Source organism: Oryzias latipes, chromosome 4 (assembly GCF_002234675.1).
Source record: "Oryzias latipes chromosome 4, ASM223467v1".
In the NCBI taxonomy this organism is placed as follows: Eukaryota; Metazoa; Chordata; class Actinopteri; order Beloniformes; family Adrianichthyidae; genus Oryzias; species Oryzias latipes.
Window position 1 is genome coordinate 1329619 of NC_019862.2, and position 25720 is coordinate 1355338.

Below are 25720 nucleotides of genomic sequence, written 5' to 3' on the forward strand. Positions count from 1 at the left end.
AGATCAGTCAAGAACAGAGTTTACTACAACTACACTGATGTAGGTCAACAGCACTGGAGGCGGTGCTTGCTTGGGCCAGACACTGAACCAGACCACAGTGCTCTTGGTGGTGTGGCCAACTGCTTCTGCTGCCATCAATGTGTCTGTTTGGGACCAGGATGGATGAGGACTGGATCCCTGAGAGGAACGGATCACGGTAGTGGACAAGATTCACATTTACACTTTTATTGTTCATATTGTAATTTGTTGACAGACTATGTCATACCAACATAGAAAAAACCCACTGCAAACAGTAACACAAAGGGAAAAAAAGATAGGACAATATTCTGTCCAACAGTACAGGCAGTGCAGTAGGTATTGGTGTGGTCTTCCTACACCTCTTGTCGTTCCTGTATGTTAGGCCACAAATTCTCATCCACATCACAGCGAATATCCTCTCTTGCAATGCAGCGAAATATGTTTATCACATTATGACAACTTGGTCAACCATTTTGCAGTTAATGACTTATACGATGAAATAATGACTAGGTGTTTTGAGGAGTAAGACTATTGCACAGTGAACTATAATACATTTTGATCAACATTACATAAACAATTGATAATGTAGCAAAGAGCAGAGAATTGTACATAATCATTTGCATGGATGTACTAAAGCAATTGCAACTTGTTCAAAGAAGTGAGAAACTGCTTGTATGATGTGCACAAGTGACATTATGATGTGAAGATTGAACAAATAGTTTTGGGAATTTAATTCTGATCTGAGAATTGTACTAAAGCGACTGAGAAAAACTGTAATATACATCTTTATACTGGCCAGTGCTGATATCTAGCTGTCAATGCAGTCATCTACAGTGACATGAATTGAGCTGACATTACTGCCCATGCCTTTAACAATTGGTACAACATTCATAGACTAACTAAATAAACCAAGAACTTACACTTTTACTTAAGAATAGATAGATAGATAGATAGATAGATAGATAGATAGATAGATAGATAGATAGATAGATAGATAGATAGATAGATAGATAGATAGATAGATAGATAGATAGATAGACAGACAGACAGACAGACAGACAGACAGACAGACAGACAGACAGACAGACAGACAGACAGACAGACAGACAGACAGACAGACAGACAGACAGACAGACAGACAGATAGATAGATAGATAGATAGATAGATAGATAGATAGATAGATAGATAGATAGATAGATAGATAGATAGATAGATAGATAGATAGATAGATAGATAGATAGATAGATCCTCCTTGGTCTTTAATGTGTTCAGCATAAGACCATTGTCCCTGCTCCAGGAGGTGAATCTGGTGATGAGCTTTATGAATACTTCATAAAAAAACTTGAAAGGTACTAGCTTTTGCTGAGGGTCATCTGTACATGAAGTATCATTTTTAGTACTTTGTAATGTTTACTGGTCGCCTGTCCTTCCAGACTTCTGTTACTAAATGGTTGAATGGAACATAGGCCACAACATGGAGAAGATTTCATTGAACATCTGTATACCAGGAGCCCCGCCCGTCTCCTGCCGGTTCCTGTGGACTTATCAAACGAAGCCCTTTCACGTGAGCCCTTTCAGACTAAACTGACCAATCAGAATCAGTCGTGGGTTGGCTTTAGGCCTGCACGAGGAAATTTCTGTGATTGACATGCTGTAAGTCGTGCATCTTTCCAAACTCCAACCAATCCGAGTGGGAAAGGGGCGGATGTCATTCCTCCTTTGTTTACGAGGCACTGCATGTAACCAATAGGAGGTGAGAGAGGGCGGAACACACGCCGGCTGCCGCCCAATCACCGTCCGCGAACGTCGTGAAGTCCCGCCCCCTCACCGGTCTGCGGGCTTCCCACAGACAGTTGTATGTTTCATAAAAATGCACTCTGATGCGGCAAGTAAGTAAAACGTTCCAGAAGGGATCGGCGAGTCCGATCGCGACAGTTCTGCGGCTCCACGCCGCGTGCTAGCCAGGACGGAGCGAGCACGCGCCCGGGGCTGTAAGCATCCGGGTTCGACCCGCGGTTCTGGGACATTTGGACGAGAATCCGCTGTTTTCGTGTTGCCCTCTTTGTATCTTCCAGCGCGGATAACAAAGGGAGAGTAGCTGGCTCAGATTGAGTTGTTTGTTTCTGCTGTTTGCACACGGGGTGCTGTTAAAAACCAGATTTCTATCCTGATAGGGGTTTTCTCGGGTTGTGCTTGCAGAGCTCAGACAAACGTCACCGACGGGACTTAATCCTACGGGTCTTCGGTGGTGATCGGGGCGTTTGCATGTTCTTTTTTTCATTTCCGCCGCTCTGCCGTGAACGTCAGCTGGAGGGGATCAGTGTGTCATCGGCTATGTGGTGGTGGGCTGCAGACCTCCACACTGACACAGACAGCACATTGTGACGCAGTTGTGTAAAACATCTTCGGCTGCCTCGTGCAGGTCTGCTGTGGCGTTTTGGCTCTTCCTATAAGCTGCTGCTCAGCGTCTGCGCAGAACCTTCCTATCTGTAGTCTCTGCGTTCCGTTAATCCATCAATGTTGCCAGTATTCAGTCAGTTGGGTTAAAATGTTGGGAAGCAGAAGGCTTTGAAAGAAACACTGGTTTCGGGAAGGTCTGGGAATTGTAGTTCGTTATCGAAGTGAGCGTGGCTCCCGAAGCCGTCCGTAAACGGATTGAACTACAACTCCCATGAGCTGCAGCGTTGGGGTACTTTCTAAACTCTCTACAAGTTGCGCATCTGCGCTGCTATGTTCGGTATGCGGCTAGCGCTATCTGTGCGCCGCTACTCTGCTGTTTGGTCGCTTCTGGCTCCGAGAATTGATGGAGAATTGATGAAGAAAGCCTAAATCTCGGAGCGCCATCGTGAACTGGAGAGTGACGAAGACCATGATGTAGTTGGAGTCAACGTTTCCACCGAGCTTCCATTAGCGCCCGCGGACGGTTTCTGGCTTTTCTGCAGAGGTTGACCCGGGAAGCAGGCGACAGGAAATCCGCGAGGGTCCTGAGGTCATTGATCCGATCAACAGCCGATTCCTGTTCAGGACGGTGTCACCTCTTTGGATGACGGTGTGCATGATGTAGCTGTCAAGTCATCCCTTTAAAGGACCACTCTTGAAGTTTATTTGGATAAACAGACTTGAACAGAAGTACAGCAAGTATACTATAGAGCGAGTATGTGTAGTGGAGGAAAAATACTAACCCAATACTTCTAAGTCGGAACGTTTTCCATCCATCTCTTCTAAACTCATTGTGTCCCTTTTGGGGTCACAGTCACTTGTGAGCGAAGGCCGGGTCCACCCTGGAGGTGGGCAGTCTGTCACAGGGCCACACACACACACACACACACACACACACACACACACACACACACACACACACACCTACCTCTGCATTCACACAGTTCACAGTAACCAGTTCACCTATGAAAGATGTTTTTGGATGGTGGGGGGAAGCTGGAGTCCCAGGAGAAAACCATGCATGCAGGGAGAGAACATGCTAACTCCACACAGAAAGGCCCCCCCATTGGTGTTCTGGTTCTGGTCCCCCAGCCGGGACTTGAACCGGGACCTTCTTGCCACCATGCAGCCTTTGGAACATTTTAAGTTAACAATATGTAGACAGAAAAACAGTGAAGTTTTCCAGATTCTTGGATTTCTTCCAGATCATCAAGTATAAATGAAATCTGTGTCCAAACAAACAAGGAAACTAGAATGAATGTCAAATCCATTCACATGTTAGTTTCCTAAAGTTCCCCTCTGTTGTTTTTCCACATCCAAAGAATCCAAAGGGAACATTCTTAGACCATTCTAGACACTGGATGGTCACATGACTTTATTCAAAGTCTGTCCACACATTGGACTGGAATGATGGATGAATAATAATGCCAATAATATTTAATGACATCACATGTGTGTTGTCCGCTGATGCACTTGGTCGTTTTTAGGTCATAGTAAAATGAACACGTGTCTTAATCTAAAGGGTATTCTCCAAGATTGATTATAATCTGTCATTTTAAAAATAATAATGCTCTAAATAGATCCAATTAACAAGTTGCCTCAGACAGATCGATCTGGTCGGATCGTAGGAATATAAATTTGTTAAATCGTCACAACCTCATTAAGTAGACTACTTTTTGGATGTGGATTCTTTGCATTAATGGTATTTTAATGGATCAGATGTACGTTTTTCTTTACTTTACAGATTTTCAGCTTAATTCACATCTGACGACTCTAGCCAGCATCCACAAGATTCACCACACTTTGCACAGGCTGGTAAATATGTTTCATTGATGCGCGTACGTTTGTTTAATGTGGATTCATGTGCACAAACCCTCAGTGTCACTCTTTTTGTAGAACCTGACTGAAGACATTGGACAGGACAGCCACCCATCAGGTGATCATTCTGGATCACGTAGTTTTCACTTCTGTCATTATTAGAGCGGTCGTGCTTTCATTCTCCAGGTTGGGATCGTGTGTCCTGGAATGGATTAGTGGTTCAGCCTTTGTATTTCTCATGCAGATTTTATCTTTTTAATTGACTACCCAGCTTGCTGCTCAAGAGCCATGCCACCAAGGAAAAAGAGGAGACCCTCTGCAGGAGATGACATGTTGGCTAAAAAAAGTCGCCAGGACAGGTTGGAGGCTTCTTTGGGCTCATGAATACACCAATAAAGTAGCTAGTGGGGGTCAATTCACACATCTAAATTAGCTGTAGGGAATTTAGAAAACAAAAGTCATCCATTATCCATATATTTGGTGTTGTACTACTACATGTATAAAGTGCTTTTCTTTGTCTGTAGTGTTTTCAGAAGACATGAAACCTCCCAAATCCGAGAGGAGGAGACATTTTCAAGCAAAAGGTGCCTGGAGTGGTTCTATGAGTACGCTGGTGAGCAGACTCCTCCTCCCGCTGTCCGTGCCGTGTTTGAAAGCTTCCCTTTTCAAAGTGCTGGCTGCATTCTCATCTTAACTAGGTTGTGATGATGTTGTGGGTCCAGAGGGAATGGAGAAATTCTGCGAGGATATTGGCGTGGAGCCAGAGAACGTAAGCAGATCTAGCCTTTCTGTTTTCCACAGTCTACTTGTAAGTTTTCTTTTGCCTGCAGACCCACTCTGTTCATCTTTGGATCCATTGTAAAGGTGTTCCTAGTGTCGGTGCGGAGTAGGCCCGCCCCTTCACGCCAGCCATCTGTTTACACTCGCTCTTGCTAGCTTACAGCCCCTCACAACCCCAACCTAACATCAGCGGACATGACAATAAAGGATAGCTTCAAATTGGATATATGAATCCAGATTCCAGGTCAGAGGAGGAAAACAAAGGCGTTCATGGATCTGTTTGTCTTTAGGTGAATGCATCAGAATGGAGCGGAGCAGGGAGCCTGCGGCCTCTTGTAATACCTCATCACAGCTACTTTCTTTTTCCAACAGCATTTCTTAACTGCTTTTGATTCACAACAGTTTGAACACATACATACTCAGAAACACAGTTCTAATCTCAATTTTCTATAAATATGTATGTCCTCCATCATGGGAAAAATGCCACAAAGGAAGAAAAACACTAATTCCACCTGAAGGGGTCTTTAAGTGTACATTGTGCCTTATCGTGTCTAAGGATTTGGCCAAAGCTTTTAGAGCTGGTTTTCACTGGGTTGCATGTGTTTGCCATGAACCCACACACAGATACACACAGTAAAAAGTCTGACCTTTGTTTGCTTGATGACCCTGGGAAGTGTGGTAGACACCAAATAGCTGTCTGGGTTCTGGTTCAGAGAGGCTCCTTCCCAATCACTGTTCCATCAACACTTTCTGCTGCTGCCGCCTCCCTGCCTCGGTCCAAAGTTTTCTCCTTTAGATTCCACACTGAGTTACTAAATACCATTCAAGCAGTGCACTCAGTTTGACAAAGTCCCCCTGTGAGACCCCTCTTAAATCCTCCCAAAACTGGATTTCTATTTCTTCTGTTCTACATAAGTGAAATGAAGAAAAACCCTTTTAACGGACGCTTTTGATGCACGGCTGCTCAAACGTTCAGACGGAGCACATCAAACCTGAACCTAAAAATACTGGGGTGTGAGGCAGGATCTGTCCTAACTCAGTTAATCATGGATCCACAGCTTTTAGCTGCTTTCTAAGCTCCCCCTTTTTTACTAAATAGATTTACTCTAAAGCGGGTGGACAGACTATGGCCCGCGGGCCGGATCCGGCCCTCCTCTAGGTTTGGTCCGGCCCGCTGAACAATATCAGAGATGCAGGATTTCTTTTTCTTTAAAACTGGCCATGTGATGGAGACCTGCATTTTATTCCACCGTTCTGCAGTCTGTGCCCGATCACAACCCTCTAAAATGCCTGTCAAACAGAACAGAGGACAGTCTTCCCCTTCTACATTGCAGTTCACATTTTGCCATCTCACTGAGTCTTTCAGAGCGATCATGCAGCTTTTTTTAAACGGCACACCCTGTTCTGTGTCCTGATAGGCTGAAAACCATGTCAATCAATGTCCTCCATGCTGTGTCTCCTGTACAGAAACGCACAGCTCTTCAGATCTACATAAGCCTTTGATCGATCAGATCTTTGTTTTCATCCTAAGATCCTGGATTATTTCTTCTTTGAAGGTTTGACTTTGAGAGTTTGAACAAGAAGAAAAGTCTGAAAATGTTCATGTCTGTCTGAGAAAAGTGGAGTGAGTGTTTAGTGAGGAGTTCATGGATTCATCTGCACAGGTTATATGTAGAAATAAAACCAATCAGATGCCATTGAAGTGCAGACTTTCAGCTTTTATTCCATGGGTTGAACAAAAAGATTGCATAAAAATGTGAAAAAACTAAAGCATTTTTTAAACACTATCACTTCATTTCATGGGCTCATAAGTAATTGGACAAATGAAATAACTGAAAACCAAATGGTCATTACTAATATTTGGTTGAAAAGCCTTTGTTGGCAATGACAGCCTGAAGTCTTGAACTCATGGACATCACCAGATGCTGGGTTTTCTCCTTCTGAATGCTCTGCCAGGCCTTTACTGCAGCGGCAAACAGTTGCTGTTTGTTTGTGGGCCTTTCTGTCTGAAGTTTAGTCTTCAACAAGTGAAATGCTGCTCAGTTGGGTTAAGATCAGGTGACTGACTTGGCCATTCCAGAATATTCCACTTCTTTGCTTTAATAAACTCCTGAGTTGCTTTGGCTGTATGTTTTGGGTCGTTGTCCATCTGGATTATGAAACGCCGTCCAATCAGTTTGGCTGCATTCACCTGGATCTACGCAGACAGTTTGTCTCTGAACACCTCAGAATTCATTGGGCTGCTTCTGTCCTGTGTCACGTCATCAATAAACACTAGTGTCCCAGTGCTACTAGCAGCCATGCAGGCCCAGACCATCACACTGCCTCCACCGTGTTTTACTGATGATGTAGTGTGCTTTGGATCAGGAGCTTCTCCACGTCTTCTCCATACTTTTCTCTTGCCATCATTCTGGTAGAGGTTAATTTTGGTTTCATCTGTCCAAAGAATGTTTTCCCAGAACTGTGCTGGCTTTTTTTAGGTGCTCTTCAGCAAAGTCCAATCTAGCCTTCCTATTCTTGAGGCTTCTGAGTGGCTTGCATCTTGCAGTGTACCCTCTGGATCTACTTTCATGCAGTCTTCTTTTGATGGTAGACTTGGATATTGATCCGCCTACCTCCTGGAGAGTGTTGTTCACTTGGTTGGCTGTTGTGAACGGGTTCCTCTTCACCATGGAAATGATTCTGCCATCAGTGATCTGATCTGAACTCTGCATCGGCTGTTTCCTGATTCTTCTCAGGTGGTGATGCTGGTTCTTGCATGGAAGCTGGATGCCCAGAGTATGGGATATTTCACCCTGCAGGAGTGGCTGAGAGGCATGAGCTCCCTTCAGTACGTCACTTCTGCATTTCTTCATTGTCCTCATTGGCTTTCAGATCTCCTCCTGGAGCTGATTTACCTCCATTTCCCGTGTTTTCTCTGTGACTGTAAGCTGATTGCATAAACTCTTGTTTGCAGGTGCGACTCCACAGAGAGGCTGAGGAACTCCCTGGACTACTTGAGATCTGTCCTGAACGACAGCACTAGTTTTAAGCTCATTTATAGATACGCCTTTGACTTTGCTCGGGTGAGTTTGACTAAAGCCTTTTCCACATTCCATTTCAGGTCTTTAAACTACGACGGAGATTTAGGGCCAGTTTACAAAAAAAATGTTTTTTTCAAATTATGACTTTAAAGTCGTAAATTTACGAGAAAAACGTCATAGATTACCGAGCAAAAAACACCAAAGTTTTCCATTTATTGGAGCCTAACTTGAAGATGAAATATGTGGAACCTTTTGTGAAGCTTTATTTCTGGAAAGGTTTAAAAAAAAAAGAGATTCTGAACCTTTTGATGACTCAAAATCAGATTATTGTCAGTGGAGCCGTCTTTCTGGGGTTCAGTGTCGCTAAAGCGGAGGTTCATATGTAAAATAAGGAGCTCAGAGACACGTTTGGGTGTAGAGGACCGCTGCAGCCTTTATTCTCCTTTTCATTCACAAACCCTGAAGTTCATTTGTCACATTACGTCATGAACCTGTCATCCAAACACCAATGCAGAGGTAAACAGTGTAACATACGCCCCCTCCTCCAGATGAAACGTCCCGTTTCAACTTAAAACAATAAAGAGGAATGAAAATAGTCTGTTGTATTAGCATTAGAACGTTGAAAATGACAAAAAATGCTGCTCCTCAGACGGAAGGATTGAAGTGGACATCTGCAGGGACACCGATGTCTTCATCAACGGCTGCAGAGATCCTGCAAACCCCCCATCAATAAATAAAACGTTAATAAATCATAAATCAAACAAATGAGCTTCCAAACATTTGGAACGTTATCAATAAACATTCAGCTCACCTGATCAACTACGTTTAGTCGGTCTGCTCTGCTGCTGCGAGGCGTTCACTTGCTGCTCTGTATGCTCACCTCCACTTTAATCTTGTAAAATTACGAGTTTTTTTCTTGTAAATCTACGATTTAAAATCTCGTAATTTTACTTTTTTTTTTTTTTTTTTTTTTTTTTTTTTGGTGGCCCTAAAACTCTGTCGTATTAAATGGATCAGAACACCAAGGCCAAACCCCAATGGCCTTCCTACCCCTTCAGCTGCTCCCTACCGTAACATTTAGCCTGCCAAGCGTGGAGATATGGGAAAATAGTGTCTTTAAATTCCGACATTACTACCACTTAATGATGACATCATCAATAGTCGGCGGTAGGTAATGCGCTTGTAAAATACATAACATCTCTTTTATAAATTTAAAAAGTTGTGTAAAAATAAAAATGGAATACTTAAATTTAAGTGTAAATTGAATTAACACTTAAGGTTACACTGTGCTTCCGAGCACACCCACAGGAAGAAACGCTTTCCCTTTTCTCCTTCGCGCCACAGCGCGATGCAGACCACCCTACCTGCGGAGGGACAGCAAACACGGGGTCACTACGTCTCCTCCTTAAGAAAAAACACTTTTAGACACCACTGAAGTCCCAAATAGCCCTAAAATTGGAGCAATAGGGAGGAGCCAGAGGGGTAGGAAAACAACTTGGATTCGGCCAAAATCTCTGAAAATGCCTTTTATTTGGAGGAAGAGTGAAGAGAGTGTCACTTCCTTGTTTTGCTGACAGTGAAAGAGCTCTGCTGAAGCCTTGGCTGTTTTGATCCAACAGGAAAAAGATCAGAGGAGTTTGGACCTGAACACAGCCAAGTGCATGTTGGGGCTCCTGCTGGGAAAGACATGGCCCCTTTTTCCCGTCTTTAATCAGTTTTTAGAGGTAAACATGAGGCAGAGTTTGAGCAGATCAAATGTCCCTTCAGTCATTTCACGTGTGTTCATTACGTTACATGCAACTGAACTCGTGTTGTTCCTCAGCAATCCAAGTACAAAGTCATCAACAAAGACCAGTGGTGCAATGTCTTAGAGTTCAGCAGGACAATCAACCTGGACCTCAGTAACTACGACGAGGACGGTGCCTGTGAGTGAACGCGTCTGTGCAAACACGACAGTGGTGATTGAACGCCTCTTCAGTGATGTTCTGTGTCCCTCCTCTCACCAGGGCCGGTTTTGTTGGACGAGTTTGTGGAATGGTACAAGGAGAGGCAGATGTCCTAGCTGCAGGTGGATGGCGGAAGAAATGACAACTGTGACCACTTTTGAATATCAATTTAACAACACAAACATGGTTAAGCAGTGACAGTGTGTGCTTCTTGGTAGAGGAGGTCTTCAGGCTGTGGGTGGGCGACAATTTTGGGACTAGGGGTCCACTCGGTTTGCATTTCAAGTGCTGCCCAAAGGGTCCGGGCGGAGGGCGGTCACTGTGGGGGTTTACTGCTTACTGAAGCTGTGTAGCAGCGCCGTTCCCTGTCACTGTGACATGTTGCTGTCTGTATTAGGATGCAAGCAAAATGGCATGGTGTGAGAGAAGCTTTCCTCACTGCTTTTCTTCAGCAGAGAGACACCAAGAGAAGTGACCATCCATGAATTGTGATGAGACTTAAACCGGGTTACTTTGACCAGGACACTTGAGTATTATTTCCTGTGCAATGAACTAAAGTTTCTCTGAACGGAAAACACTATTTTGTCTGGAGTTTGGTTGTACTTCGAGAAGCACACTGTGTCAACGAGTTGAAGGCAGGTTTCTGATGCCTGTGCTGTTTACTATCAATATGTGCCAGTTATTTTTTTGCCTCCAGTTTTGGTTGACATTTACAAACCCCCTGCAAAGGCTCCAGACCTTGTTACACCAAACAAATCTGCATTGCTGCTTACTCTTATTTCAATACAGTGCTCTGTTCAGCAGTTCTTGGTCTGACGACCAAAGAATGTGTCTACGTTGTGTAGGTAAGAGTATTATTGTGCCTCAAAACTTGGAAGTCACTTTTTGCGTCTCCACACACAAACGCACATCCCAGCAAACCTAAAACTCCACACTCATGCAAGAAAATATACTCCATACTTGAGCATGCAGTTACACACAAGTGGTTAGGGATTACTTCAAGAAACATTCAAACTGTTTGAGTGTCATGATAAGTTATCATGGAACTAGAAGGGGTCCAGGTTGTGCTAGTTTATGGAATCTGTTTTGTCTTCCTCAGTTCACTGATAGTTTCAGGTTTCTTACCAGTAGCATCTCCCAACACTGACGGTGTAAATGCAGTGGAGGGCTTCCTGAGGATACTGGCCTTTAGGCAGTGAGGAAGTGATGGAAACAGTGAAGGTTTGGAGCTGCGTGAAGATGCTTTGTCGCTCTGTTCGCCTCGTGTAAAGTTCTCGTAACACATGTATAAATTCTCTGTCTTTGGTTGTGACGTGATGATGATTTATCAGAAGACCTGCTATTTGCATGCTTGCTCATACAGAGCCCCAGGTGAATGGATGAGATTTTTGAAAACATTTTTCAAACATGTTTTGTACAGGAGGTTGGTGCATGTGATTTGTGTATCATTGGACTTTTTTTTTCTTTTTAATAAGAAAACATTGTTTTGTCTGTTTAGACCTGAACACACATGTAACATCAGGGTGGAATAGGTAGTCCTCCCTGCATTTGTCCCACCTTTCACACCTGAAACCACAGTCAATTTATGGAGAAATCATTTTATTCATTTCTTTAGTGGAAGTACATGTTTTTTCCCTGCCTATTCAGCCATTATTGCAGTGATTTAAAAACAGAAAAAAGAAAAAAAGCTTCAGATGGTCATTCATGTGAGATTTAATTAAATCCATTGTAGCCAAAAAAATCCCTCTCCTTGTGATGCAACAACCATCAACATAAACTTGTAAGTATTTGATTGTTTGAATACTTTGAAGAACTTATTTTTTATTCACATAAGAAAATGCAGGAAGAACAGTATTGTTCTAGTTGTACATAATGTATGTAAATTATTATGTGTCTCTGTCTGTTTTCACTATAACCCGTGTCTATATACAAGAATAAAGGGTTTATTAAGTTACTGGCATTTATTGGGCTTTTTAGTTAATCTGTCCTTGACCAAAAAGAAATTTAACTGTCTTATCCACAAACTCAGCAATTGTCCTGCAAGATGGTTTTATGAGTTTCAATCAGTCAACTATTAACTGTGTTTTACAATGGTTCAATCGATTACAAGTTCACTTGTAAAATACGATTTTTCTGTCTAGCAAGAAAAATAAAACAATTAGCTTTTTTCTTAGCACTGATTGGCTTGAAAGTTTTCACATTAAAGGTGCAACGGGTAAGGTTTGTCAGGTCTTTGGGACTAATGGAGTTTCTCTTCAATAACCTTATTGCCATTCCTTGTTTTGCAAGGATTAGGCTATTATCAATTATCTGATGATGGCGTTCATGGGACAGGGGGTGGAGCTTCCTGTGGAGGCTTAATATTCCGAAATCCATGACTTCTGTAGCTGGGCACTCCATACAGCAAATCTAAAACCCTTTTGTCGTTCTCTGATGCAGAGGGTGATTGTGGTTCAGAGAGAACTCTGTCTGTTTCATTCCTGCTATAAAGAAAATGACCTCTATCTTGTAAAATGTGGTCATCTGATGAAAGAGATTCGTCCCTGTCTAAATCTGTGTCCCACTGTCTTCTGGCCAGCGACATAGCTGCCAGAGCACTGAACCCTCTCCTTTCCGTCTTGTCCTCAAATACACTCTTTAAAGCTTCATTTGTTCCGTCAGAGAAACTGCCAAACGTCTCAGGATTAGAGGTGAATGAAGAGGAATCATTCACAGGACCAGGGGATGAATATTCGAGACCGAGTGTAACTGGTTTCCTGTTGTCCTGCAATATTTCAGCGACCTTTTCGTTTGACTCACATGGGGGAGATGTGAGATTTTCAGGTGGAATCAGGTGCAGAGATGCTTTTACATTTCTCTCTTTGTTTATAAAAAGACTTGGTATACCATGACCTGCTCCAGTTTGCCTCATTGGTGGCAGTGGAACGTCTGTATCCAACTTGAGTTCTTCACTCCGTTTCTTCACAATGTCATCAAAGCTCAAATGTGGATGACTCCAGGGGGCAACATAATTTCTTTCCAGTCCTGTACCTTCATGTACAGCAGTGACCATGTCACTACTCATGGCATCCATTGCTTGACTTCTGGGCTTGGTATATAGTGATGATTTGATGATGGAACGCTTATAGGAGAAAACAGGATCATCTGCCAAACTCAGGACATTGGGTGCATGTCTGGTGTTTTTCAGCTTTGAACTTGAATCACCTTCATTCTCACTACTAGAAGGTGAAGAACTGCTCATCTTTGGTGACAGTACCTTTAGATTCAGACGCCTTTTAATCCGTGGGACTCCAAGACTCAGGTCAGGAATGTTAGATTTTTTTGTTTCTTCCTCACTACTACTCAAGGATCCTTGATCCTTTTCACTTGTTCCAACAGCAAAATCAGCCAAAATACTTTCTGACTTTGATGTTTTCCCCTTGGTCTGAAAGTTGTATTCTGCTGCTCTGTTTTGGACTGCAGTGCTCAACTTGTCCTGTGAATTCCTCAATGTCGTACGAAGATTGTTTGGCTTGGTTTCAGGGACTGGAGAGGGGTCTGTGTGAGTTAATTCTTGTATCCCGATATGGCTCATTAAACTTGCTCCTATTCCGAATCTAATTTCACTGCTTGGAGTGTATGGAGTTGGGGATATCAGATTAGGCCGTGGTGCTGTTTGTGAAGAGATTTCAAGGTGCTTTCTGAAGCGGGAGATTCCTAGATTCATGGTGGCCCATCTACGATGAAAATCTTGGTTGGGTTCTGTAGATGTGTAGATAGTGTCCTTTGTTGGTTGGTACTCAACGTCATCCTCAAAAGTGACATACTTTTCTAATAAAATTTTAGGGGTATTTTTCGGTGGGCTGTGAATATTCATTGCTGAAGACTTTACTCTGAACTTCTTTTCTTCTTTTAAATTTGAAGACCGTGGTGGGGTTTTGTGTGGCTTTATTTGGACCTTTATTTCATCGTCACTGTCACTGCTTGAAGATGAGGAGGAACTTTGTGAGGGTGCCTTGACATGTGGAGATGTTGATGTATGAAACATTGGCTTGTCGGTTTTCTTCAGGCTTGTTCTGTCACTATTGTTGCTACTGGAAGATGAAGCAGAACGTGACGATGGTACCTTGAAATCTAGACGTCTTTTAATGTGAGGAACATGCAGAAGATCTACAATAGGCCATCTGCTAGGTGGTTCATAGTCTTTAGATTGAGGTATAAGAATTGGAAGCTGTCCAGTCTTCCAGCTCTCTGCCCTCTGAATATCTCTATGACTTTCAGTGTCATCTTCACTTTCGCTGCTTGTTGATGAGGAACTTCCTGGTGGATCTCTGATTTGCTGAGGTGTTGACACCAGTACCTTATTTTGTTCATGTGGCTTTATTTGGACCTTTATGTCATCATCACTGTCACTGCTTGAAGATGAGGAGGAACTTTGTGAGGGTGCCTTGACATGTGGAGATGTTGATGTATGAAACATTGGCTTGTCGGTTTTCTTCAGGCTTGTTCTGTCACTGTTGTTGCTACTGGAAGATGAAGCAGAATGTGACGATGGTACCTTGAAATCTAGACGTCTTTTAATGTGAGGAACATGCAGAAGATCTACAATAGGCCATCTGCTAGGTGGGTCATAGTCTTTAGACTGAGGTATAAGAATTGGAAGCTGTCCAGTCTTCCAGCTCTCTGCCCTCTGAATAACTCTGTGACTTTCAGTGTCATCTTCACTTTCGCTGCTTGTTGATGAGGAACTTCCCGGTGGATCTTTGATTTGCTGAGTTGTTGACACTTGTACCTTCTTTTGTTCATGTGGCTTTATTTGGACCTTTATGTCATCGTCACTGTCACTGCTTGAAGATGAGGAGGAACTTTGTGAGGGTGCCTTGACATGTGGAGATGTTGATGTATGAAACATTGGCTTGTCGGTTTTCTTCAGGCTTGTTCTGTCACTATTGTTGCTACTGGAAGATGAAGCAGAACGTGACGATGGTACCTTGAAATCTAGACGTCTTTTAATGTGAGGAACATGCAGAAGATCTACAATAGGCCATCTGCTAGGTGGTTCATAGTCTTTAGATTGAGGTATAAGAATTGGAAGCTGTCCAGTCTTCCAGCTCTCTGCCCTCTGAATAACTCTGTGACTTTCAGTGTCATCTTCACTTTCGCTGCTTGTTGATGAGGAACTTCCCGGTGGATCTTTGATTTGCTGAGTTGTTGACACTTGTACCTTCTTTTGTTCATGTGGCTTTATTTGGACCTTTATGTCATCGTCACTGTCACTGCTTGAAGATGAGGAGGAACTTTGTGAGGGTGCCTTGACATGTGGAGATGTTGATGTATGAAACATTGGCTTGTCGGTTTTCTTCAGGCTTGTTCTGTCACTATTGTTGCTACTGGAAGATGAAGCAGAACGTGACGATGGTACCTTGAAATCTAGACGTCTTTTAATGTGAGGAACATGCAGAAGATCTACAATAGGCCATCTGCTAGGTGGTTCATAGTCTTTAGATTGAGGTATAAGAATTGGAAGCTGTCCAGTCTTCCAGCTCTCTGCCCTCTGAATATCTCTATGACTTTCAGTGTCATCTTCACTTTCGCTGCTTGTTGATGAGGAACTTCCTGGTGGATCTCTGATTTGCTGAGGTGTTGACACCAGTACCTTATTTTGTTCATGTGGCTTTATTTGGACCTTTATGTCATCATCACTGTCACTGCTTGAAGATGAGGAGGAACTTTGTGAGGGTGCCTTGACATGTGGAGATGTTGATGTATGAAACATTGGCTTGTCGGTTTTCTTCAGGCTTGTTCTGTCACTGTTGTTGCTACTGGAAGATGAAGCAGAATGTGACGATGGTACCTTGAAATCTAGACGTCTTTTAATGTGAGGAACATGCAGAAGATCTACAATAGGCCATCTGCTAGGTGGGTCATAGTCTTTAGATTGAGGTATAAGAATTGGAAGCTGTCCAGTCTTCCAGCTCTCTGCCCTCTGAATAACTCTGTGACTTTCAGTGTCATCTTCACTTTCGCTGCTTGTTGATGAGGAACTTCCCGGTGGATCTTTGATTTGCTGAGGTGTTGACACTTGTACCTTCTTTTGTTCATGTGGCTTTATTTGGACCTTTATGTCATCGTCACTGTCACTGCTTGAAGATGAGGAGGAACTTTGTGAGGGTGCCTTGACATGTGGAGATGTTGATGTATGAAACATTGGCTTGTCGGTTTTCTTCAGGCTTGTTCTGTCACTATTGTTGCTACTGGAAGATGAAGCAGAACGTGACGATGGTACCTTGAAATCTAGACGTCTTTTAATGTGAGGAACATGCAGAAGATCTACAATAGGCCATCTGCTAGGTGGGTCATAGTCTTTAGATTGAGGTATAAGAATTGGAAGCTGTCCAGTCTTCCAGCTCTCTGCCCTCTGAATATCTCTATGACTTTCAGTGTCATCTTCACTTTCGCTGCTTGTTGATGAGGAACTTCCTGGTGGATCTCTGATTTGCTGAGGTGTTGACACCAGTACCTTATTTTGTTCATGTGGCTTTATTTGGACCTTTATGTCATCATCACTGTCACTGCTTGAAGATGAGGAGGAACTTTGTGAGGGTGCCTTGACATGTGGAGATGTTGATGTATGAAACATTGGCTTGTCGGTTTTCTTCAGGCTTGTTCTGTCACTGTTGTTGCTACTGGAAGATGAAGCAGAATGTGACGATGGTACCTTGAAATCTAGACGTCTTTTAATGTGAGGAACATGCAGAAGATCTACAATAGGCCATCTGCTAGGTGGGTCATAGTCTTTAGATTGAGGTATAAGAATTGGAAGCTGTCCAGTCTTCCAGCTCTCTGCCCTCTGAATATCTCTATGACTTTCAGTGTCATCTTCACTTTCGCTGCTTGTTGATGAGGAACTTCCTGGTGGATCTCTGATTTGCTGAGGTGTTGACACCAGTACCTTATTTTGTTCATGTGGCTTTATTTGGACCTTTATGTCATCATCACTGTCACTGCTTGAAGATGAGGAGGAACTTTGTGAGGGTGCCTTGACATGTGGAGATGTTGATGTATGAAACATTGGCTTGTCGGTTTTCTTCAGGCTTGTTCTGTCACTATTGTTGCTACTGGAAGATGAAGCAGAACGTGACGATGGTACCTTGAAATCTAGACGTCTTTTAATGTGAGGAACATGCAGAAGATCTACAATAGGCCATCTGCTAGGTGGTTCATAGTCTTTAGATTGAGGTATAAGAATTGGAAGCTGTCCAGTCTTCCAGCTCTCTGCCCTCTGAATATCTCTATGACTTTCAGTGTCATCTTCACTTTCGCTGCTTGTTGATGAGGAACTTCCCGGTGGATCTTTGATTTGCTGAGGTGTTGACACCAGTACCTTATTTTGTTCATGTGGCTTTATTTGGACCTTTATGTCATCATCACTGTCACTGCTTGAAGATGAGGAGGAACTTTGTGAGGGTGCCTTGACATGTGGAGATGTTGATGTATGAAACATTGGCTTGTCGGTTTTCTTCAGGCTTGTTCTGTCACTGTTGTTGCTACTGGAAGATGAAGCAGAACGTGACGATGGTACCTTGAAATCTAGACGTCTTTTAATGTGAGGAACATGCAGAAGATCTACAATAGGCCATCTGCTAGGTGGGTCATAGTCTTTAGATTGAGGTATAAGAATTGGAAGCTGTCCAGTCTTCCAGCTCTCTGCCCTCTGAATATCTCTATGACTTTCAGTGTCATCTTCACTTTCGCTGCTTGTTGATGAGGAACTTCCTGGTGGATCTCTGATTTGCTGAGGTGTTGACACCAGTACCTTATTTTGTTCATGTGGCTTTATTTGGACCTTTATGTCATCATCACTGTCACTGCTTGAAGATGAGGAGGAACTTTGTGAGGGTGCCTTGACATGTGGAGATGTTGATGTATGAAACATTGGCTTGTCGGTTTTCTTCAGGCTTGTTCTGTCACTGTTGTTGCTACTGGAAGATGAAGCAGAATGTGACGATGGTACCTTGAAATCTAGACGTCTTTTAATGTGAGGAACATGCAGAAGATCTACAATAGGCCATCTGCTAGGTGGGTCATAGTCTTTAGATTGAGGTATAAGAATTGGAAGCTGTCCAGTCTTCCAGCTCTCTGCCCTCTGAATATCTCTATGACTTTCAGTGTCATCTTCACTTTCGCTGCTTGTTGATGAGGAACTTCCCGGTGGATCTTTGATTTGCTGAGGTGTTGACACCGGTACCTTCTTTTGTTCATGTGGCTTTATTTGGACATTTATGTCATCGTCACTGTCACTGCTTGAAGATGAGGAGGAACTTTGTGAGGGTGCCTTGACATGTGGAGATGTTGATGTATGAAACATTGGCTTGTCGGTTTTCTTCAGGCTTGTTCTGTCACTATTGTTGCTACTGGAAGATGAAGCAGAATGTGACGATGGTACCTTGAAATCTAGACGTCTTTTAATGTGAGGAACATGCAGAAGATCTACAATAGGCCATCTGCTAGGTGGTTCATAGTCTTTAGATTGAGGTATAAGAATTGGAAGCTGTCCAGTCTTCCAGCTCTCTGCCCTCTGAATAACTCTGTGACTTTCAGTGTCATCTTCACTTTCGCTGCTTGTTGATGAGGAACTTCCCGGTGGATCTTTGATTTGCTGAGGTGTTGACACTTGTACCTTCTTTTGTTCATGTGGCTTTATTTGGACTTCTATTTCATCGTCACTGTCACTGCTTGAAGATGAGGAGGAACTTTGTGAGGGTGCCTTGACATGTGGAGATGTATGAAACATTGGCTTGTGAGTTTTCTTCAGGCTTGTTCTGATTTTTCCTGACCTTTTTTCCTGTCTCTTACTGCGTGTTGATGAATCAGAGAGTGAGATTATTTCCCCCTGTTCCACCTTTGTTTGTGTAATGTGCCAAAAATTATGACCAAATGTCTCCCTGTTTCGACTGGAACTTTTTACAAAATCAAGGCGTCTCCTTATGCGAGGAATGGTTTGAACATCAATGGTTGGCCAGAAACCATTTGGCTTATACCTTTTTGTGTCAGATTCCTCACATATTGGTCTCATTTCCAATGTTCCAAGCCTTCGAGACTTAGTGTGGTGTATTGTTTCATCTTCAGAGTCACAACTTGAACTTGTACTAAAGGCTGGTGAAAGCGCTTGTATTTCGTTTTGCCCAAGTGCAATAGACGGCCACTTATTTCTAAGTCTTTTACTTTTGGTTAGTTTGGTCTCTTGATCTGTGCTGTCATCACTAGAGGAGGTGTGCCTTGATTGTTTCAGTGCTGAGCTTTTTAGTTTAGACCCATGCCTGCCTTGATTTGTGTTCAAAGTGTCTTGTGTAGATTCTTCTTCACTGTCGGATGAACTTGAGCTGGATGTATCCCCATTTTTCTTGTCAAGAGTGTTTGCAAAACCACTGTTGGACCTAGCAGGTGTGCTCTGAGGGGAATCACTGAAATCAAATAGTTCTTCGTCATCTTTTGAGTTGCCTTTATTTGAATGGGGTGACCAGTCTGCAAAAGGCTCAGATGAAAATTCAGGGAACTCTATGGACATCTGGGGATTCTGCACTTCTTTGGCTCCTGGGAAACTGGCCCTCTTATGAATTGTCTCTTTCTCCAACAGAGGAGACTTGGGTGTAGTGTGACATCTTTTAGTAATCTGTTCTACATTTTCAGATAAGGATGATTCTGAGGATGATGAGGATAGACTTTTGGTTTCCAGCTCATCTGGGTCAGGAATGTGCTCAAACTCTACTTGATGGTTTTGCATGGCAGTGGTTTCAGCTGAAGCATCATTGTGCCTCACTGGTGCATTCTGCTGTTGCATGCCCTGCTCACATCCCGGTGCTTGAGTGTTGGGTCCTACTGCTGCAAACACTTCATCACTAGCAACACTGTTCTGATCACTTCCCACGGTGTCATAATACGGAACATTTCTGTTTTCTCTATCATCTTCATTTCTAAATGTGACTCTCCTTTCTCTGTAAGGTCCGCCCACTGCTGCCTCATCAGAATTGGAAAAAGCTGCATTTTCATAGTGTCTTTGTTCGACTGAAGAAACTGAGTTGCTTGCAGAAGAACCTTTCCTTGTGATCCTTTTCCAAAGCAAATCAATATATGGTCTTGCCAGGACTCCAAGAATAAAGGCTACCAGAAATGTAATGATAACTGACAGACAAACTGCCAAAGTTAAGTTAGATTGTGTTCTTGTAGCCCTGCTTTGGGGGGTTGTTTCTCTGCGAGTTCTGGCTAAATTCCTTGTTTTAGCTGGGCTTTCTATTTGACTGATTTGAAGGTTAAAAACAGACACGACTTGCTGTTCTGCAGACACACACACATACAGCCCAGTGTTCTTCTCAGAGATGTCGGTGATTAGCAGACCACCATCTTTGGGCCTCATAGGTGCTGGAACACCGGGCATCCACCACATTGAATCTAAAAGAAAAAAGAAAAACGTTTGGAAAAACTTGGATTGTAAAGTATTTTATGTATCTATGTTGAAGTTTGAGTTTTCTTTACCTTGAGAAGAGCATGAGAGCAGAATCTGAGAGCCACTGTAGACAGTCACATCTTGGTGCAGATCTGCACTGTTTTCAGGGCTTAAACATTGGAGGTCTTCCTCTTTGAGCTGTAGAAAGTCTGTTCCCAGGAGTTTTGTGGGGGAAGCACACATCATTTTCCAGACCTCCAACCCTCGGCTGTTGTCATAGGCCATACGTCTTCTTAGACTGCGCATATTGCAGTCACACCTCCACCTGTTTCCATCTAAACCAACGTTGGCTCCAATGTTGCGCAGTGTGAGGTACATCAAAGGATGGAAGACGGTCAATAAGTTGAAACGTAGATCAAGAACCTTTAAGGAGAACACAGGGCGGGTGTACAAAGTATGTGTACAAAGTTCTGCAGAGTTATTGTGGCAACAAAGTCACAACATACTCTTCCAGTATTTAAAGCCAATCATAAAAAGCTATAAAGTGTTCCAGTCCCTAAAATAACACTGGAGGCTGGTTTAGAGGCTAGCAATTTCCCATTGATTCTCACATTAAAAAGTCACCCTATGCATCAAACGTATACAAACAGCCATTTTTATTTTTATTCTTTTTATTTCGTGACAATTGCAAAATTGAAAAAAACTGTTTATTTCTTTCATAAATTGGTAGGAAGCAAAAGCAAGTCTTACCCTGAGCTGAATTAAATCCTGGAACATCTGTGGATGTAGATGTGTGATCAGGTTATGTTGTAAGTGCAGCTCTTCAAGTTGTTGAAGGTCACGAAGCTCTCCTAGTTGTAGAACTGATATCTTGTTGAACGCGAGCCAAAGGACGCGCAAAGATGGGACAACACCCAACCCTGGATGACAGAAAAGAACTCCAGTTAGAACTTGACATCATAAACAAGCCGGCCCCGTTAGAAAGCAGCGTGTTTTTGCCGTGGCAGGGATTCATTCATAGCAAGTTTATTGTTCATACACACCTGTGCAAAGGAAAGCTCCTCCTGTTTCTACTGTCAACGTCACTGTTTGCAGTGCTTTGACTACATTATCATACAAATGTGAAGCTGAGTCCTAGAAACTGAATCCAAACATTTGTGGTCCAGTTGGTGTGAATCCTATCATCTAAAAAACTAAGTTCATCATACCGATAATCAGAAATTAACAGGGTTTTGTTAAAAAGGTCGTACAAATCTGCAACGTTTTATTGTGCATTTACATTTGATTGCATCACTTGAGTGAAAAAAAAAACGTGGACGTGGAAGTTTGTAAGATGGGATGGCCCCCCATTTCTGCATGGGGGTTGGGGGCAAAGTACTATAGATAAATGAAATCAGGTTTGTTCATATGTTGACAATAATGGACAGAGAATCAAACATTTTGCCACTTTTATGGATGTGTGACTCTTAGATGTTTGTGAATCACACGGACTGTATAGCTTATCACAAATCACACACGCCCAAAAGAATTTTCACAGAAAACAATCCTTTATGGCTGCTCCAAGAGAGGAAAACACCTTCACTGAGCCATAAATTCTTTTCAGAAAAAATATTAACTTCACAAATGCAAAGTTTCAAGTTTTCTGGTAAAATATTAACCATGTTTCAAAAATGTTAATCTTAGGAACCAGAGAGCACCAAAAATTACAAATATAACTTTAATATTATTTTGTCTAGAAACATAAAGTGTCCAGTGGAAAGACAAGAAAAACCTTTTTTAAATCTGAAGAAGAGATTCAACCATCAGGATGTATTAAGAAAAAAGAAAGACAAGTTAATAAAGAAGTAAAAAGACAAAGTACACCTTTACTGCCGAGAGTAGCTTTATAAGACAAAATAAAAACCACTGTGCTAATGTGTATATGCTCTGATGTCCTCTGTTACATCAGTTGCAGGTCTGAGATTTATTTTCTGAACCAATAAGGCCAATATGCCTGCAACATTAAAGTTAACAGTGTAACACACAGCCTCACAATGGAGAACAATCCCTCTGGTTTAAGGGCATGAAGTTTGGTTTGTTTTCAAATGAGTCCAAAATCTTTCCAGCATTGACCAGAAATGTTTTGACTCCTATTGAGGCTAAAATGTCACAAAGCCTCAGAAGAAAAACCAGGCTAAAGCCCTTTATGTTTGTACAGTTCTTCATGAATGAATGCCTGCACAGTTGATGACACAGATATTAAACCAAGATAACAAGACTGATTATCAAAACAAACAAAAAACTTCAGGACATCTGTGTGTGACTGCTTTTTGGTTTTAATGAAATGCTACAGTATCGTAGGTCAGGTGTTACTCATAGGGATGCAATTTCAAAATGTTGACAGGGGCACAACCTTTGAACTCAAAGCATTTTCATTTGCCAGAACAGCATTCCTGTCATGTATTTTTGGTCTCCAGGCAATTAATCAGCTGCCTCTGATATGCTATCAGTGCAGGTGTAGGAAAGCACCGGTTACAAACCTGCAATGGTCTGTACCACATGCAGCTGCAAAGATTCCCAGCTGAAACATCCACTCAGGAAGCAGAGTGGGGATTTAGGAGTGCATGTCCAACGTTGTTAGTCCCCCCTGCACAATGCTGTCTCCATCTTTCTGGACTTTGAACCCCCACTGGAGGTGAACATTGTGGAAGGCCTGAGTTTCGCATTTTTCTAGCTGCACTCCAGTTCTTCTGCCCTTAGTGCTGAACTCAGCAGGACATGCAGAAGGTGGAGGGGTTATTTAACCCTTGTGCTATCCTATGACCCCACCTTTACACTGACGTGTTCACAAGCGAACCGTGTCTCTGAGCACAGCAGCTGGAGTCTCGTAGCTTCGTGTTCGCAGGCAGAAAGGTGCTTTGTTATAGCGTGCGGTCCGGAGAAGGGTTTGGACCGTAGTCCGTTTGGCTGCAATGCACTTAACCCTTGTGCTATCCTATGACCCCACCCTTACATTAACATGTTCCTCCTACCATGACAAAGGTGGATAAAGGTGGAAAGATGTCATGTAATCCATGGACACCAGTGAAGATCACAAATCATTGAAGAAAAAAGGTTCAGAGCTCTGTCTAGTGGGTCTAGATGACCCAACTCCCAATGGTAAAGTGCCAAGGATAGCACAAGGGTTATGAAAGTGGCTCCAGTAGATGACACTGCAACACTTTGCTGAATACATCATAACGTTTTAGAGCTGCAAAATGAAAGTCTTCTTTGGCGATCTTTGATATGAATTAACTTACTAAAATACCAAGAAAAAGAAACATTCTAAAATAAATGTCTCAGTTCTGGAGCAGTCAGCAGTTTCAGACGCTTCAGACCATCTTTATCACGTGGACTCACCCTCAGGGAGCCGCTCCAGCTGATTCCTCTCTAGAGACAATGTCTGTAGGTTGGGGGCCCAGGCCTGGCAACCCCTCCTGCTCCCATTTCTGGAGCGGTGCCAGGTCTTGACATTTCTCTCAACACAGAGGGACAAACGTGAGATAGTGTTGTTCCCCAGCCACAGTTTCCTGAGGTTCTGGTGTGGCTGACGAGGTTTCACAGAGCTCAGATAGTTATGGGAGAAGTCCAGCTCAGAGAAAGAGTCTGGGATCAGCTGTGGAACTGAAATCAAGCCAGACGAAGAGCAGTTGAGCAGGGAAGCCCTCTGACAGGAACAGGACTCCGGACAGAAGGGCGAAGAAGAGGAGCCGGGCAGAGCGAAGAGCAGCGCAGCGGCCAGAAGTGCTGCCCGGACTGCTGCCATTATGAGCTGCCCTGGAGGTGAAAGAAAAACCCACTTTAACCGTTAGCTGTCAAGTGTTACATCTACTGATACACAGTAGGAGTGTTGCAAGTACATTTTAAATGACTGATGTCCAGTGTTGTTGTAACTCACCTGGGTCCTCACCAAACTTGCAGGAAATCTTGTGACACCTTCTTCCAGCCAGAACGCAGACTTAAGCATACTCTGATCAAAGTCTGCCTTATAACGCACCAGCCCGTCTCTTTAATCATTTACACGTCTAAGTCGATGTCTCACTGCCATACCTTCCTGTAAAAACTCATCTGTGATCCTAAAGGTCCTCCAGGAAGTGAACCAAGCCCACAGTACACATTCTATTAGACAATAAAGGCAGTGATTCCTTCCATAACCTGCAAGAGACTGAAGCCATGATAAGAAGTTTGGTACCAAACACGTTTCTTTATTAAAACACAACAGTTGAAAGTGACAAAGTTGCACATTTCTCTGACACAAGGCAAGAAGTCTTAGCCCTAAAGGTGAAAGACATTCTGAAACATCAGCACAAAAATAAAACAAAAATCTCATCTTTGATACTCAAATGTATTAAATTATGAAATCACTCCAGGTCACTGATGGTTTCACTTCTCAAAGTTCAGGGACTTGAATTTAAACACAGAAAATCATGATACACACTCACTCTGACAATCATAAATATATGCTTGACAAAGATGACGACAGAGCAATACTTTTGCAATACAGAATACATATTTTTGTTAGCCTTTTAATCTGTTCTTTGACTTCATTAAACAACAAAAAAAATAAAATGCATAGATAGCAGTGAAAGCTTTGAAGACCCACTTTGATGAAAATTGTATTTTTGGTGTCTTTTTCATGTTCTTGTGGCATTTTTCTCATGAAGGACACACAGTGGCGCTAAAAGTATTCAGTCAGCCACCAATTGTTCAAGTTCTCCCACGTAAGCCTTGTTCTATCCTAGGCACTTTAACATTGGGAGTGGGGTCATCTAGACCCACTAGACAGTGCTCTGAACCTTATTTCTTCAATGATTTGTGATCTTCACTGGTGTCCATGGATTACATGAAATCTTTCCACCTTTATCCACCTTTGTCATGGTAGGGAGAACACGTCAATGCAAGGATGGGGTCATAGGATAGCACAAGGGTTAAAAAGATGAGATAGGCCTGTAATTTTCATCATAGGTAAACCTCAACTATTAGAAACAAAAAGAGAAAAAAAACAGAAAAGCACATTGTCTGATTTTAAAGAATAAATTTGTTAATTTTGATGGAAAAGAAGTATTTAGTCACCTACAAACAAAGATTTCTGTCTCTCCCAGACCTGTAACTTCTTCTGTAGAGGATCCTCTGTCCTCCACTGGTTACCTGTATTAATGGCTCCTGTTTGAACTGGTTTCTATATAAAGACACCTGTCCACGACCTCAAACAGTCGCACTCCAAACTCTACTATGGAGACCAAAGAGCTGTCTA

General features: G+C 42.7%; 2 protein-coding genes across 7 annotated transcripts; one reads left to right on the forward strand and one right to left on the reverse strand.

Annotated features, from left to right (window-relative positions):
- Positions 1–1812: 1812 nt before the first annotated feature.
- Positions 1813–11975, forward strand: dcun1d4 (defective in cullin neddylation 1 domain containing 4). 6 transcript variants are annotated; one of them, XM_011472912.3, is made up of 11 exons: positions 1813–1908; positions 4203–4273; positions 4355–4394; positions 4548–4635; positions 4801–4889; positions 4975–5045; positions 7795–7886; positions 8013–8121; positions 9699–9803; positions 9902–10004; positions 10086–11975. In XM_011472912.3, exons 1-11 carry the CDS (start codon positions 1890–1892, stop codon positions 10139–10141), a joined length of 843 nt encoding a protein of 280 aa, XP_011471214.1. In that variant the 5' UTR covers positions 1813–1889; the 3' UTR covers positions 10142–11975. The 6 variants fall into 6 exon arrangements, with proteins under 6 accessions (XP_011471214.1, XP_011471217.1, XP_020558518.1 ...); XM_011472915.3 differs by having other exon boundaries at positions 1888–2010; XM_020702859.2 differs by lacking the exon at positions 1813–1908 and adding an exon at positions 2024–3306.
- On the reverse strand, positions 11608–24420 carry lrrc66 (leucine rich repeat containing 66). Its single transcript, XM_020702858.2, has 5 exons — positions 24365–24420; positions 23827–24243; positions 21199–21368; positions 20538–20871; positions 11608–20453 (listed from the first exon to the last, which is right to left on the reverse strand). Exons 2-5 carry the CDS (start codon positions 24230–24232, stop codon positions 12349–12351), a joined length of 9015 nt encoding a protein of 3004 aa, XP_020558517.2. The 5' UTR covers positions 24233–24243; positions 24365–24420; the 3' UTR covers positions 11608–12348.
- Positions 24421–25720: the final 1300 nt, after the last annotated feature.

Excerpts from the sequence above, each read along its gene's own strand:
- lrrc66 (XM_020702858.2), bottom strand. The coding sequence starts at position 24,232 with ATGGCAGCAGTCCGGGCAGCACTTCTGGCCGCTGCGCTGCTCTTCGCT. Across the intron at positions 21,369-23,826 it reads GCTGGAGCGGCTCCCTGAGG|GGTTGGGTGTTGTCCCATCT; the intron begins GTGAGTCCACGT and ends TCTGTCATCCAG. Across the intron at positions 20,454-20,537 it reads GCTCTCATGCTCTTCTCAAG|ATTCAATGTGGTGGATGCCC; the intron begins GTAAAGAAAACT and ends TTTTTCTTTTAG.
- dcun1d4 (XM_011472905.3), top strand. The coding sequence starts at position 4,139 with ATGTGGATTCTTTGCATTAATGGTATTTTAATGGATCAGATGTACGTT. Across the intron at positions 4,636-4,800 it reads AAAAAAAGTCGCCAGGACAG|TGTTTTCAGAAGACATGAAA; the intron begins GTTGGAGGCTTC and ends CTTTGTCTGTAG. Across the intron at positions 7,887-8,012 it reads AGAGGCATGAGCTCCCTTCA|GTGCGACTCCACAGAGAGGC; the intron begins GTACGTCACTTC and ends TCTTGTTTGCAG.